The 14,534-nt window shown below is 30.0% G+C and overlaps 1 protein-coding gene across 1 annotated transcript; it reads left to right on the forward strand.

Annotated features, from left to right (window-relative positions):
• The first annotated feature begins 684 nt into the window (after positions 1 to 684).
• Positions 685 to 2,093, forward strand: LOC142328344 (larval cuticle protein A2B-like). The gene is made up of 2 exons (XM_075372051.1): positions 685 to 696; positions 1,551 to 2,093. The coding sequence occupies exons 1-2, from the start codon at positions 685 to 687 to the stop codon at positions 2,091 to 2,093; spliced, it is 555 nt and encodes a 184-aa protein (XP_075228166.1).
• The last annotated feature ends 12,441 nt before the right edge of the window (positions 2,094 to 14,534 follow it).

Consider the following 14,534-nt stretch of genomic DNA (forward strand, 5'->3'; position numbering starts at 1 on the left):
TAAACATTTTTAAAATTAATAATTTATTTTATATACTGTTATGATGATTATTTTCTCTGTTTTTATTTATTTAATTTTTTGTGTATATTTATATTTTTTAAATTTGTATTAAATTTATTTTGTAAAATATCGTACTCGGTTTTTTCGCTGATTTACCGTATAAACTTACCATTGGTAGATTTTGTTCGCGATCTCTTTTACAGACTACTTACAGCCAACTACCACATGAGTCTAAGTCTAAAGAAGAACTGAGACGATAATAGCATCTAACTCTATTAGTGGCATTACACCGGACAAGGGTGGAGGAGATATTGCAGATACGTTTCCACCACCCACCGCACACGTTAAAGTGTAGATGGTGATACCTTGGCCCCGCCGGACTACACCTGGTACCTACTTACCTGGAACACCGCTTTAGATCTACTTACTGGACATATTGTATCATATTCAACTATAACAACAGGATACGCCCTTTAAACTCTCAACATATTTTGCGACTCACGGTCATCAACACAGCATACATATTTATGTATATCTATTTCACACATTTTAATACACTCCACCAACACATTATCACTTTACAGGCTACATAAAATATACTGTAGTGGGGAGGATCCCCATCTTTTAGTATAAAAAGATCAGACTTTGATCGAACGAATACATTCAACTTCAAAGACTAACAAGATGTACTGCAAGGTAAGTTTTGGTTTTGTTAAATATTTTTATAGTTTTTAATAACAACTATTGAAAAAAAAATCATTCATTTTATTTAAAAAAAGAATACGAATGATTTTTAAATTCTTGAATTTTATAAGCTATTTATTTAGCTTTGAGTTTAATTATCCAATAAACATAACATTCATGTTATGATTAAAAGTAAAGTAATAAAAATTTTTGCTTTTTTTTATCATATCATTTGACTCTTATTTACTGGTAATAGAGTTTATGGAGTGACCAGTAGATGATTTTTTTTAATCGTTTGAAATCTGTGTCGGTTCCCATTAAAATCGAGAATTTTTCATTTTGTTTTATTATGTTTCCCCCCCCCCCCACTCATTTTAATTATATATGTTTGAAGACAGTAAAAAAGTCTTCAGATTTTAATATACTCATATATGTTAACAATACCTTTAATAAACGTATTTTTTTTTTGTTTTTATTAAAAGTTACTATATATTATAAAAAATTACCTCTCAACGGTTTAGTTAGCTTTATTTATTTCTCTTATCAGTCTTCTGAATATTTTTTTCATATTTTAATTTTAAAATTTCTATAAATTTTAAGAAATATATTTTGTTTTCTATTAAATAACTTTTTTATTACTTTAATTTAAAGGCTACATTAATTAATTTCACTATTTTTTTAATTATAACAAAAAGAAATTATTACTGTAGTGTAGTAGTTAATATTGTAGTACTTATATTGAAGTACTACAATATACAATACTGGATAGTACTGTATATAACGCATCCAGTATACAATACTGGATGCGTTTCCTTACATAGATAAAAATTTAAATATCAAAGTTCTGTTCATAAAGAGCTATCTAGATAACAAATTTTCTTTTTACGATTAATAATTACGATCAAAACGTATTTTTACAGATTGTTGCTCTCTTCGCCCTTTTCGCCGCCGCTCAGGCTGGCTATTTGGGAGCTCCAGCTGTTGTAGCCCCAGCATACGCCGCACACGCTCCTTTAGCATACGCCGCCCCAGTCGCTAAGGCCGTCGTAGACGCCGACTACGACCCTCATCCAGAATACAGCTACGCTTATGACATCCAAGACGCTTTGACCGGCGACTCAAAGAGCCAACACGAAAGCCGAAGCGGTGACGTCGTACAAGGAAGCTACAGTCTTGTAGAACCCGATGGCACAAAGAGGACCGTCGAATACACCGCCGACCCGGTTAACGGATTCAACGCCGTCGTACACAAGGAACCACTCGTCGCTAAAGTCGCCGCTCCAGTCGCATACGCCGCCCCAGCCGCATACGCCGCCCCAGCCGTCTACAAGGCTCCACTCGCTTACGCCGCCCCAGTCGCTAAAGTCGCCGCACCTTTACCATACGTCGCTAAAGCTTACTACGGTTAATTTATATATGTAAATTAATCTATATGTACAAATTCATTCATGTATTTATTCTTTCATTAATTAAATCATGTATATAGTAAAATATTAACATCGCCTTATTCATTTCACAATCGCCTAAATTAATTTTTTTTTTACCATGAAGTAGACACTAAATATTAAATAATAAAAACATTTAAATAACACTAAACATTTATGTTTGTTAAATTGAATGAAAAATTTACTTGAAATATAAATTGGAAACGCAAAGTTTGAATTATTATTAATCTAAAATAAAGCGCTTATAGAAGTGAATTATTGAAAATATATGATGAAATTTCTATGTTTTGGTTAGAAAAAATTATTAACCTATATAGTATTTTTTTTATAGAAAATAAAAAATATTTTTAAGCCTTGTAAGAGTGCAATGCTAATCATCATCATTAAATTAAATAAATACAGCCTATTCTCTGTATTCGGACGCATCCCTGTTAAGAATTAATAAACAGTAATAATTAATAATAAATTTTTTTATGGTTTCTATGATAGATTCCTTCTTGAATTTTTATATTTTAGTTATCACATACAACTCTTTTCCGATAGGTTGTGTTTTATTCATAAAATAATAGTATTTATAAATTCTCGATACATAATGTAATTTAATCACTAATTAGAAATTTTCTATAAAAGGTACAAATTATCAATGCAAAACTTGCGATTTTTTTTTTATTGCCTAATAGTTCCAACGAAAATCGTAGTCTTTTATTAGATAGGTAGATATCAATATGTTTTTGTTGATTATGTTATTATTTGTTATGTTATGTTATATTATGATATTTGTATTTTTTTTTTGTTTTATTTAGCATCGATTCCTAAACCGTTAGCTATGAATCGTTGATAATCATTATCTTCCTTATTAATATTCCTGCTGATTCATAATTTTTCTTTAAAGTTGTGTTTACTATTTTATTAACTTGATGTATTTGTAAAAGTTTTGCATTAGGTAATAAAATTTAAAAAAAAAATAATACAGTGCGTTCGGAAAGTTGCATTGGAATTATGGAGTGTAATGACAAACCTTTCTTTATAATTACTTTGTATTTTTATTCCATAAAACAGATATTACAATAACTGGAATAGTTAATAAAGGTTGAAAATGACCTGTTACAACATCAGTACAACGTTGTACATATTTCAGTTTGTTTTCAAATTCTGTAACTAGCTGATGATGAGCTGGAATGCCTCGTACGTTTGCCTTTATTGCGGTTTTTAGTTCGTCAATCTTGCGTGGTCTATTGTGATACACTGCTTGTTTCGCTGCCCCCCATAGAAACTAATTTGGAGGAGTCAGATCGGGCCATCGTGTAGGCCACAAACCCCTCGAAATGATTCGTTCCGAAAGACATTTCGTAAAAAAGTCATTGATCTGTCAGTTTTATGCGTTGTAGTGCCATCTTGTTAGAACCAATCATTATTGATTTCCACTTCTGTTAACTGAGTAATGAAGTTTGTTAAAATAGCACAGTAGCGTTCACTATTAACTGTATTTTCAAAAAAAATTGGAGCCACAATGCGCGTTCTACTCACACCGAACCAGAAACCAATTTTCGCTTCGTGTAAAAGTAGTTCGTGTAATTCATGCATGTCGACCACAGTCGTGTATTTTGTGAATTAATATACCCTCCCAGAATAAACCATGCTTCATCTGTAAAAAAAATAATGTCGAGTATATCTACGGAATTTTGGGAAATAAAATGTTTAAATCGTTGACAACAGTTTAGTCTTTTGGCATGATCTGCAAGTTTCAGTTCTTGAACGTTCATTACTTTGTCGGGGAAAAGTTTCAGTTCTTTTCTTAGAGCTTTTTTTGCGGTAGCATCTCCAATACCTTGATGCTACGCTAACTTACACGATGACTTTGAATGACTTTCTGCCATAGCATCCGAAATATCAAGCAGCTTCTGTTCGTTTAGTTTATATGTTGTCTTCCACTTCGATCAACGTCTTCAACAGAGTCTGTTATCAGAAATCTTTCGATTAGAGTTGGAACTGAATCGCGATGAGGAACAGGAATATTTAAAAACTTTTCAGAAAACTTATGCTTCAATAAATCAATATTGTTGTCACCTTCACGAAAGACGTGTTCAACGAGTAAAGTGCGTTCCTTTACCGAAAGAACCATTAAATTTCTCGGACCTGTTGATTCCGATAAACGAAAAACACGTAAGGAAGCACGTTCAATTTCTGAGCAATGCCCAACGAAGACAGGGCAACCAACCTAACCCCGAAAGAACAGAGTGGACAGTACATAATTGTAAAACATACTACACAACCACTTTCCGAATGTACTGTATTAAAATAGACTTCAAAAAATTACAGTAGATAAAAAATAATCAACTCTCTTATATTTTAATTTATTTTTAAATCGTTACCAATTTAAAAACAATTATGAAGAAACAGAATTTTAATTTGGCACCATTTTTTTTTACTTGTTTTTATTTATTAATTAAAATTCATTTATATGTATTTTTCTGCACCCGTTTTGCTATTTTTATCGTAAATGCAAGTTTCTAATTTTGGTCTTTTATTGCGAACAATGTTTTTAATAAGGATATTTTTTATTTTAGACCTGCTCATATAAAGAAGAAAAAACGAAATAAAATTAAACCGAAAAAAAACAAAAAGAATTTTACTAGCTGTAAGCGGTTTTCTAAAATAACTTCAGTATTTTGTTTTACACGATTTTAATTTTTTTCCGTTCAAAAACATTTTTATTATTTAAATGATATTAAGGTACATAACATTAAATTATAAAATTCCAATACAAAGCATTGATTATAATGAATAAGTTAAGAATGACTTTATCATCTGTAATAATGGAATGTTTTATTTTTTTATTTAAACATACCGGTCAAAGAGCTTCCTCCGGTTTTTAAAGTCAGTTAAATATATCTGAAATTGTATTATAAGTAACTTATTGAAAAAAATTGAAAGTAAGCTATTTTTCATGTATAAATAATTTAATCTGTCTTATATACATGAAAATCGATTAAAATAGGTTTATATTTCCATGTGTTTATACGTGAAATAAATATTTAGGTCATTTTGTGGTGTAATTTAATATGAGGGTCATGTGTAGTAAAGTAATTAGGCATTTTATTCACGCATACAGGACGTGTTATATAAAAGGATAGAAACAAATGAATAAAGAAATCAACCAAGGTTATGTATGTTTTTAATACCTCTGTATTTGAAATATTCGTCTGGCAGTAGACTCGTCTCCTTAATATAAATATAGATTTATGATATGTTTAATGTTTTCATTGAATACATAAATAAATTTTTGATGCTTTTCTTACTATTATAGTTCAGAATGCATATGTAATATGTTAGATGTCATAACCAAAAAGGTTGTAGGTAATACAAATCACCACTCTTGTATTAAATACAATAATTTTCAAAATCTTCAACATTCCACTCCACGATTACTATAAAAATTGAGAAGTGAATCGGATTTCTAATGCCTTTTTCACTGATGCCATTCTTTTATTCTTTTACGAATCAGTATCTCAAATCCATCGAGTTTCTTTAGATATTTTTTTTTTGTCATCCTTTGTTTGCCCGCCCCCCCAGAGCCGAACCCACAACTAAGCATAAACTCAGCTCCGGGTATATATTTAATATTACTAATGAACTATTACACTCTTCTCTTGTGGGACGGGATGAATGCCAAACATCATTACTCTCAGAGAAAAAACTTTGAGCCTCTTGTCGTAAATATATGTTGCTTTACGTACATCACTTTGTAAAAATAGCTGACAACAAAGTTTTTATGCTTTACTTTACTGGTTACTAGCAGACCCGTCAATGCTTCGCTATTGCTAGAATGAGTATATATATAGATTAAATGAACACAATTTGAGTTTGATAAAACATAAAAAAATTAACATTACGAAACTTCGCAAGATTTACTCTTTCACTTTCCCTGGCCTTAACGGTTAGAGGTAAAGGAAAGATGAAATTAAGGAAAAGATCCGGAATCGGTGAGCCGACCTGCCATGCCGGACGTACTGCCGGTAGGCTCATTAGAGTCGCAAGTATAATCCCCTGAGCTGAGTTATACTTGATTGTTCACTTATAAAGGTCAAAATGTGAATAAATCCAGTTGGCTAAATAACAGCTAATTCAAACCACTCTCTTAAGACAGTAGTCGGTGAAAAATAATTTTTTTAACGTAAAGAATTATAGCTGCAAAATCATCACAATTTATACTGAACATTAAGAAACTTACAAAACATTACGGAACTTCAAAAAATTTAACTTTTTTAAAAGTCACTTTATAAAAGTAAGAATGCAAATAAATCCAATTGTCAAAAAGCACTGCCTATCGGATTTTATTTAAACTACTCTCTAAACACAATAGTCGGTTCAAAATACCCCAACGGTTTTTCTACTGGTAGATCGAGGGTTTCAATAGCTTTAAATATTCCACATTTGTAAACTAATTCTGTTACTTACACACTTTTTTTACGCTTTATGTAATTGTTTCTTACTGAAAATAATTTTCTCTGTGCTACCTGCTGACATCGCTATCAACATTCACTTAGTGAACAGTGCTGGGTCACAATTTTAAGAATAGGGGGGTTTGGTTTTAGGTCGTATAACGAAGTTTGTGAATTCTTCAACACAACATTTAATAATCATAACCCTAATTCAAAAGGTACAGTATCAAAAACCATCAAACGATTTGAAGAAACAGGAAATATTAATAATAGGGGAATAACGCGGAGGCCTAAATCTGCAACAAATTACAGCAAATCTTTTGAAATTATGCAAGAATTTATTGAGAATCCTCATTCCTCCTCTCGGAACAGCAGTACGAGAACATAACATTAGCTAAAGTTCAACGATTCGAACCTTAACAAGTGGAAATTTCAAACCTTTCAAAATTCGTCCGGTGCAAGAAGTTAATGAAGATGTCTACGATCGAAGACTGCGAAATTATGATGAACAATAATATTTGAGCAGATCATAATTCATTAAACAATACAGTTTTAGTGATAAGCCACATCTTTAAACGGCAATATAAAATCGCCGTAATTGTCGATACTGACTGATATTAATCCACAGTAGTATCGTGAGGCAGATATGCAGTATCCAGTCAAAGTAAATGTATGGGCAGATGGGTGAAAACGTTGGTGGACGATTGTTAGTGCCTATGTATTTGATGGAAATTTAAACGCAGCGAAATATGAGAATGTCTGGACCACATCATTCCAAACATTGAAATTCTGTTGACCCCAACTTTGAAAACATTTGGTTTCAGCAGAACGGTTCCTTTCTTCATTTCGGTCTTCAGTTACGTGAAATTTTAAATGTATCTTTTTCTGGAATATGTATTGGCCGGCGGGGTCAAATAGAGTGGGCAGATAGATCACCCAACTTGTCACTATCGGATTACTTTCTACGGGAAAACTTAAAAAGTATTGTTTATCATAATAAACCCAAGATAACGATGATTTAGAAAATAGAATTCAAAAATCAGTACAAAATATCAATAGAGAATCATTGAATAAGACAGTATCATCCTATTGCAATCGACTGGCACACTGTCAAACAACAGAAGTAGAGATTTCAAACATTTATTAAAATGAAATATAACTAAATAAGCAAACGTGTTATGCTTTATAAATAATTTAAATAATAAAAATAAATTTATTCGGTAATACCCATTTATGGGTATTTATTTATACCAATTTATTTATTTAATACCCATTTAGTGATATGTCGCACAAAGAGTGTTACCATTTAAAAAATTTCAGTTACACCTTCTGATCACCTCCAAGAAGGGGTTGTAATTCTTTTTCTCGTTAGAAGGAAAGTAGTTGACCGATACCTTTCCTGGAAGTTACAATATTTTATCTGGAACGATTTTAAAGTTGTTGAGGGATTTCCATACTTTTGAGTCGCTTTGTTCATACATTTTTTCTTATGTGCTTGTATGTATTTAGGTGAAAATTTATGCAAGCGTGTGCATGCGTGTTTGTTATACGTATGTTATGAAATTTCGGTTTTTTTTATTTTAAATTTTTTTCTCAACGTAGTAGTATATTTTTTTTATTTGTTTGATAGATTACACCCATTCTAGATATCTTTCTTTTTTTTGCTGCCATCCCTACTGTTGTCCAACGTGTTCTTTTAGTTTTGATATGTATTTCCCATTTATACGTTGGATTTCCTCACGAATGTACATACCGTATCCTTAGATATTCGTGGATCTCACAGTTTCTGCCTACCATGGCGCTTCTGTAAATAACCAGATCACTTTCTTTCGGAACCTCTTTGCTGTTTCACGATGTTCCCCATAGCTGTACGCCGTAGCTCCAAATTTGTTTTATGAATATCTTATATACGAGTAGTAGTAATTTGTTTGTTAGATATAAAGGAGATCTGTCCAGTAACCTGTATATTCGCTTAATCCTAATGTCAAATTGTGATTTCACGTTAAAACGACGATCCGGTTGCAATCTTAAATTCTGTACAGTGTTTGTATGTGGGATGTAAATAACATTATCCAGGTGGACATATGGATAATCCACCTGTCCCCATCGTAAACGTTACACGATGTTACTAAGCCGGATTTACCTTTATTTTCTATTTACATACTCATTCGTTGATGAGATCCAATTCAGACTATAATTTACTCGAGGTCAAAGTTGCATCATTATCAACCGTCAAGACACCCATGTTATCCTTCTAGATTAATTCATTATTTTTTTAAAAATATTTTTATAACCCTAAATTGTATTCATTTGTTGAATGTATTCAAAAAATTTTGCATTCAATAGTAATTCATCTTTAGTACGGTATTTTTTTCGTTGTTATTTTTGGACGGTAATGATCCATCCGCTTATTCTCCCTTATAAAAAATTAAATTATTTTTATAAATTATTTCTCCAGGTTTTTTACTTTTCTAAATTATAATGTTTAAAATTTTCTTGAATCTCTCTAAATAGAATTTTTTCAAGGAAGAATCAGGTGTAGATCCGTAACGGATGATTAAGTGGTTTTACAATTCTGATCCATAAAAAAAAAGATTTATAATCTTTTTATTGTCTCAATCTATAGAATTGATTGCCTTTCTTATTGAATGAAATTAGCTTAAATTAAAAAAACAAATCAATCTTTATCGTAGCAATTGAAGGTGCTTTAAAGTTTTTTTTTTTTATATTTTTTTAATACTCCGAAGTTTTGTCATTTGAGATAATTTTAACTATGTTGTACAATAAATATATTAAGAAAGAGTAACATTCTGCGTAGGATTGAATTTGTTATTTTTATAATCATCGTATAAGTCCTTTTTCTAATAAGATTGTAAATGATTAAAGAAAGAAAAAAAATATGTGTAATTATATTATAAGATTAATACTCAAAATTATCACTGCTATGTCACATTTTACAAAAATAATAGAAACCTGCAGAAACAATATATTTCCAGTTTTTATATATATATATATATATATATATATAGAATAAATTTATATTACCATTAAATAAAAACAGTTTTGTATATATTTTTATTTCATTTTCACTAATCAGGATTAAAATCCGACCAAATAATTTGTTATTAATCTTTCCGTGTAACATGGATTATGGAAATATTCTTGTTAGAATTTACAGGTTTTTATTATTATTATTATTTATTTATTTTTGTTATAAGTATTAATAAATGACAGTTAATTTAACATGATAAACAGAAAGTATTGGATTAACCTCGTTCAGTTTTAGATTTCTTAAGTAGATTATATAAAAAAAATTGTATCAAATATTTTTTGTTGGTAAAAAAAGTGTTAAGAAAAAAAAATTTCCAACCTCTTCGTTTCATTAAAGAATATATAAATATATATTTATTTTTGTCTTCAGTCATTAGACTGGTTTTTGCTTTCCAAAATCCCCTATCTAGTACCAGTCGTTTCATTTCGGTATACCCCTATATCCTACATCCCAAACAGAGATATCAACCCACAAACTCTAAAATCAGTTGCAAGAGACACAGTAAAAAGAGTGGAAGCGTGTATTTATGAAGGTGGCACTTCCAACATTTACTCTAAAATTTAAGGTATTGGAAAGCTTGGAAGTAAAATATTTAATTTAGTAATTTACAAATGCCTTTTCACTTTTTTGTACGAAGTAAAAAAGTTATTGTGTTGCGAGAAATATCGGTTTTCAAATTTCAACGGAAATATCCATTTTGATCATCCCTGAATCCATTTTTACTAGTTTCGGCGTGACGTTTGTACGTACGGTATCTCACATAACACAAAAACGATTAGCCGTAGGATGTTGAAATTTTGGACTGAGAACTACTGTAACATCTAGTTTTGCATCTCCCCTTTTGATTATAATCGACTGAACCAAAAGTGTCCCAAAAAAGCCCAGAATCCAGATAATATGGATTTTGGACTTTTTCTTAACTGGAGTAATAAGCCCTCGTTGAGAACTTTTCAACGACAATGTGTATATGTAATTTAATAGGCCTACAAGGAAGTCATGTGATATGATCAAACTTTTTTATTTAAATATACCTACTTAAGTAGATAGGTTGCATTTTATATGTGACACTCTTTATAAACGACATTTGTCAAAGTTTCTTTCTATGAGATTAATATTTTTATTGTTCCATCACATTCAGTCCGTGGTTAACTGATTAAAGGTGTCATTTTTAAAGCTGATTTCAGTATATTCGGATGAGTTAAGAAGGCAGCCGGCAATCAATTCGCTCCTTTTCTCTAGTAAATCCTGAAAATCTATACTTGTTATTCTTGGAAATGGGTAGCTCGTTTTAAATTTAAATGTGACCTTTAATGCCAATCGCGTTATCGGTTTGCTGATGAATTAAGAATTAAAACGCTTACTTTGTATGACAGAAAACCATGGCATTAATTTAATTTTTATTTCTGATTTCTCTATATCGATTTATTTTCCATTATTCTTTTAATAAATTAATAATTTTTATACATTTAGGCATATATTTAGTTTATAAGTCGTCTTGTTTTTCAGGCGATAATAACGTCCCTTTTTTTCGTTCATTACAATATAATCCATTATTGTAATTGCTGCTTCAAAAATTGAATGGCAACTAAAGAAAAGTGGCCTTTTTTGACCAACTTTTAACATAGTTTGATTTTACAAACGTGTAAAATGCACAAAATAGAATATTAAGTCTCCCTTGTAATTTTTATGTATATTAAAATATGTCTGTACCATATTCCCACGCACAGGCTTAAACTTTATCTGCTGAATTAATTGTTTATAAAAACAAATTTGCCTGAATTCTTTCTAGTTGTCCTCGCCCTAAATGTTTTTACCATTTTTTTTTTTGTCTAATCTTTCATGAGGGTATTTAATTGTACTTCCATAACCTTTTATTAACCAACGATCGGTTCAGTGTAAACCACTAGAAGAATTAATTTAATTTGATGAACAATTTGTATTAATTTAATTTTAATACGTCGGTAATATTGGAGTACGCAACACGTATCTATCTTTTCTATCTGAAAATTATCCAAAACAACACCGGCACCATTCTGCCACATCCATTACAAACAATTAAGTCATTAAATTAGCTGACTATTTAAAAGGTCAGTTCTTGTAAAAGAAAATGGACATTATGTAACAGATACGTACATGAGTAATATGTAACGTATAATTAATATATAAGATTGTGTTAAGTGTATTATCAAGTCTGATCTGTCTTTATAAATCTCTAGTATTATTGCGTAGGAGAAAGACATACCTTTCTGTATAAAATTTCTCTTTCTCTCGCACAAAATAAAGTAGAATAAAAGTTAGGAACGTTGAAAGTAATTTTAAGAATAAAACTGGAACTGTTATTCAATTGTGCTCATATCTCTTTTTTTATTTATTTCTATTTACTTGTGTAATAATAAGACATTGCTTATTTTGTGGTATTTTTTTCCTATTTAAGTTCATGTAAGTTTTATTGAAGGTAACAGTTAGCTAAAAATTATAATAATTTTATAACATTCATGTTATTATCATTATTTAAATCAGAATATATCAAAAATTGTGTAATGTAAATGATACATAATATTATGTATGAATTATATTACATTTTTACTCTTATATGATCATGACGTGGCACAATATTTGTTTAATAGCATTTATTACCTATCGATTCGTTGACAAAGTAATAATAACTAAATTTTATTCTGTAAATAAATCAGGGAAAATAAAAATCCTTGACTGTAAAACCATAGTTTCAAGAACAATACCCTTTCACTATTTAAAAAACAATTTATATGTATGTTAACAAGATTAGAGACCTCTAAAAGAATGTAATTTTCCTCTGTTGGGTTTGGCAAATAATACGTATTGCAATTTAAAAATCTTAGTTTTGCACTTATATTATTTTTTTTGACACCAAAATTAACAATATTTTGCTTTAAAAATTAATTTTTATACAATAATAAAATAAGGTTACTTAGAATTTACATTTATATAATTTTTTTTTTTTTAATTTTATTTGGCTATAACTCTAGAACCAATGAAAATAAGTACCATATGATATATCGTTGAAAAGATTTCAAGGGCTTATTAATACAGTTAAGAAAATGTCCAAAATCCAAATGTTTTGGATTTTAAGCTTTTTGGCCATTTTTGGCTCAGTCGATTGCAATCAAAAGGGTAGGTGCACAACTAGATGTTACAACAGTCTTAAATACAAAATTTCAACATTCTACCGCTAATCGTTTTTGAGTTATTGTAGATGAATACGTACGTACGTACAGACGTCACGCCGAAACTAGTCTAAATGGCTTCAGGGATGATCAAAATTGATATTTCCGTTGGAATCTGAAAACCAAAATCTTTCACGATTACAAATCTTCCTTTACTTCGCGCAAGGAAGTAAAAAGTAAGATAAAGGGTATCATTCTTAAAACTATAGTTTTACAATCAAGAGGTATATTTATTTTCGCAGTTTACAATAGGTGAGCTGAAAGTTGTTTATTTCCGGGGAATAATACAAATTAAACATAGAAAATGCTATTTTTCGACTCGTAAACAAAATATATAAAATGAACTATAAAATTTAAATTTAGTTTTCATTTCCGAGACAATACATTTCCTATTCTCTGGAGTGCTAAAGATATCGCTGTGGCTTTTAAATATGCATAAAAACTGAACTGCTAATACATTAATTTATCGCCTATAAAGTTTCTCGTTTGCCTGTCAAAAACTACTAGGTCTATAGAAATATCGTTTCACATATTAAATTGAAATCTTACAATTAATAATCGGATGATGTCATCTAGTTAAATAGTAAACAAACCCCGCTCGCCCGTCCGCCTAAGCCATGTGACAATTCGGTTGACAGACAGAACCAAACCTTCAACTCAGTGTATTTTACAGAATAATATCTAGATACTAGTCTATAACATTATATTACATTAGAATTACAATAGCATTTTAGATTAGATTCTATATAATTTAAATTATTCGTTTCGAATAACCTTTAGGAAATTACAACATTGATTTTTAATATTATATAGAACAGTGGTTCCCAAACGCCCTTTTTCAATTACAATTTATCCATGGCGCCCTACCCTAAGTAAAAGTATAACTACTTGTAAGTAAGAAATAAAAATAAATAAAACTCGTGAATCTTCATTATTTATTTTTACTTTATTAACATTAAATTAATAATTATAAATGTGTTGGTTCAATTAATTATGAAGATTTTACAATATTTCGCGGTGCCCCTCTTCAGAGGCTGCGGCTCCCCCGTTCGCCACGACGCACAATTTGGGAATCGCTGATATAGAATATTTTAATTTCTTTCTTTGAATTAAGGGCTTTCTTTGAATTATTGAAATATTTATTTCCCTAATAGATTATATGCAATGTATTCTATATCACAGAAAGTGTCACCGTAATTTATTGGCTTTCAATTATTTATTATGACTGTAAAACATTTAACTTCTGATATTCAATAAATACGAGTTTGCTGTTACAAATTATAGTTTTTTTTTTTAACCAGCCAGTCTTTTTGATGAATAATGAATATACACATCTAGCTGATATCAACTGATATTTAGAGTTTTTAGCATGTTTTTATACAGTATTACATACGGTTAAGGAGAAAAAGCAAAACCACGTGACTCCTTACTTTTAGTGAATCACCGTTACTTGTCTATTCTATATTTAAAAAAATGTTCAATTTGGATATAGATTATTGTCCAAGTATTACTTGGACATTTTGTTTGCGTTATATAAATAATCTTTAGTAATTAGTCAAAATTTAATAGAAATTTAATTGAGATTTAAATAAAAATTCAATTTTTCTCTTTGAAACATCTCCTTTGGACTTTTGTCAATTGTTTAAAAGTTTGCATGAAAGCTAGGTGAAAAAAAAATCAGAATTAGATTTTTAAGTTTTACAGC

Source organism: Lycorma delicatula, chromosome 7, assembly GCF_047948215.1.
Source record: "Lycorma delicatula isolate Av1 chromosome 7, ASM4794821v1, whole genome shotgun sequence".
NCBI classification, from domain to species: Eukaryota; Metazoa; Arthropoda; class Insecta; order Hemiptera; family Fulgoridae; genus Lycorma; species Lycorma delicatula.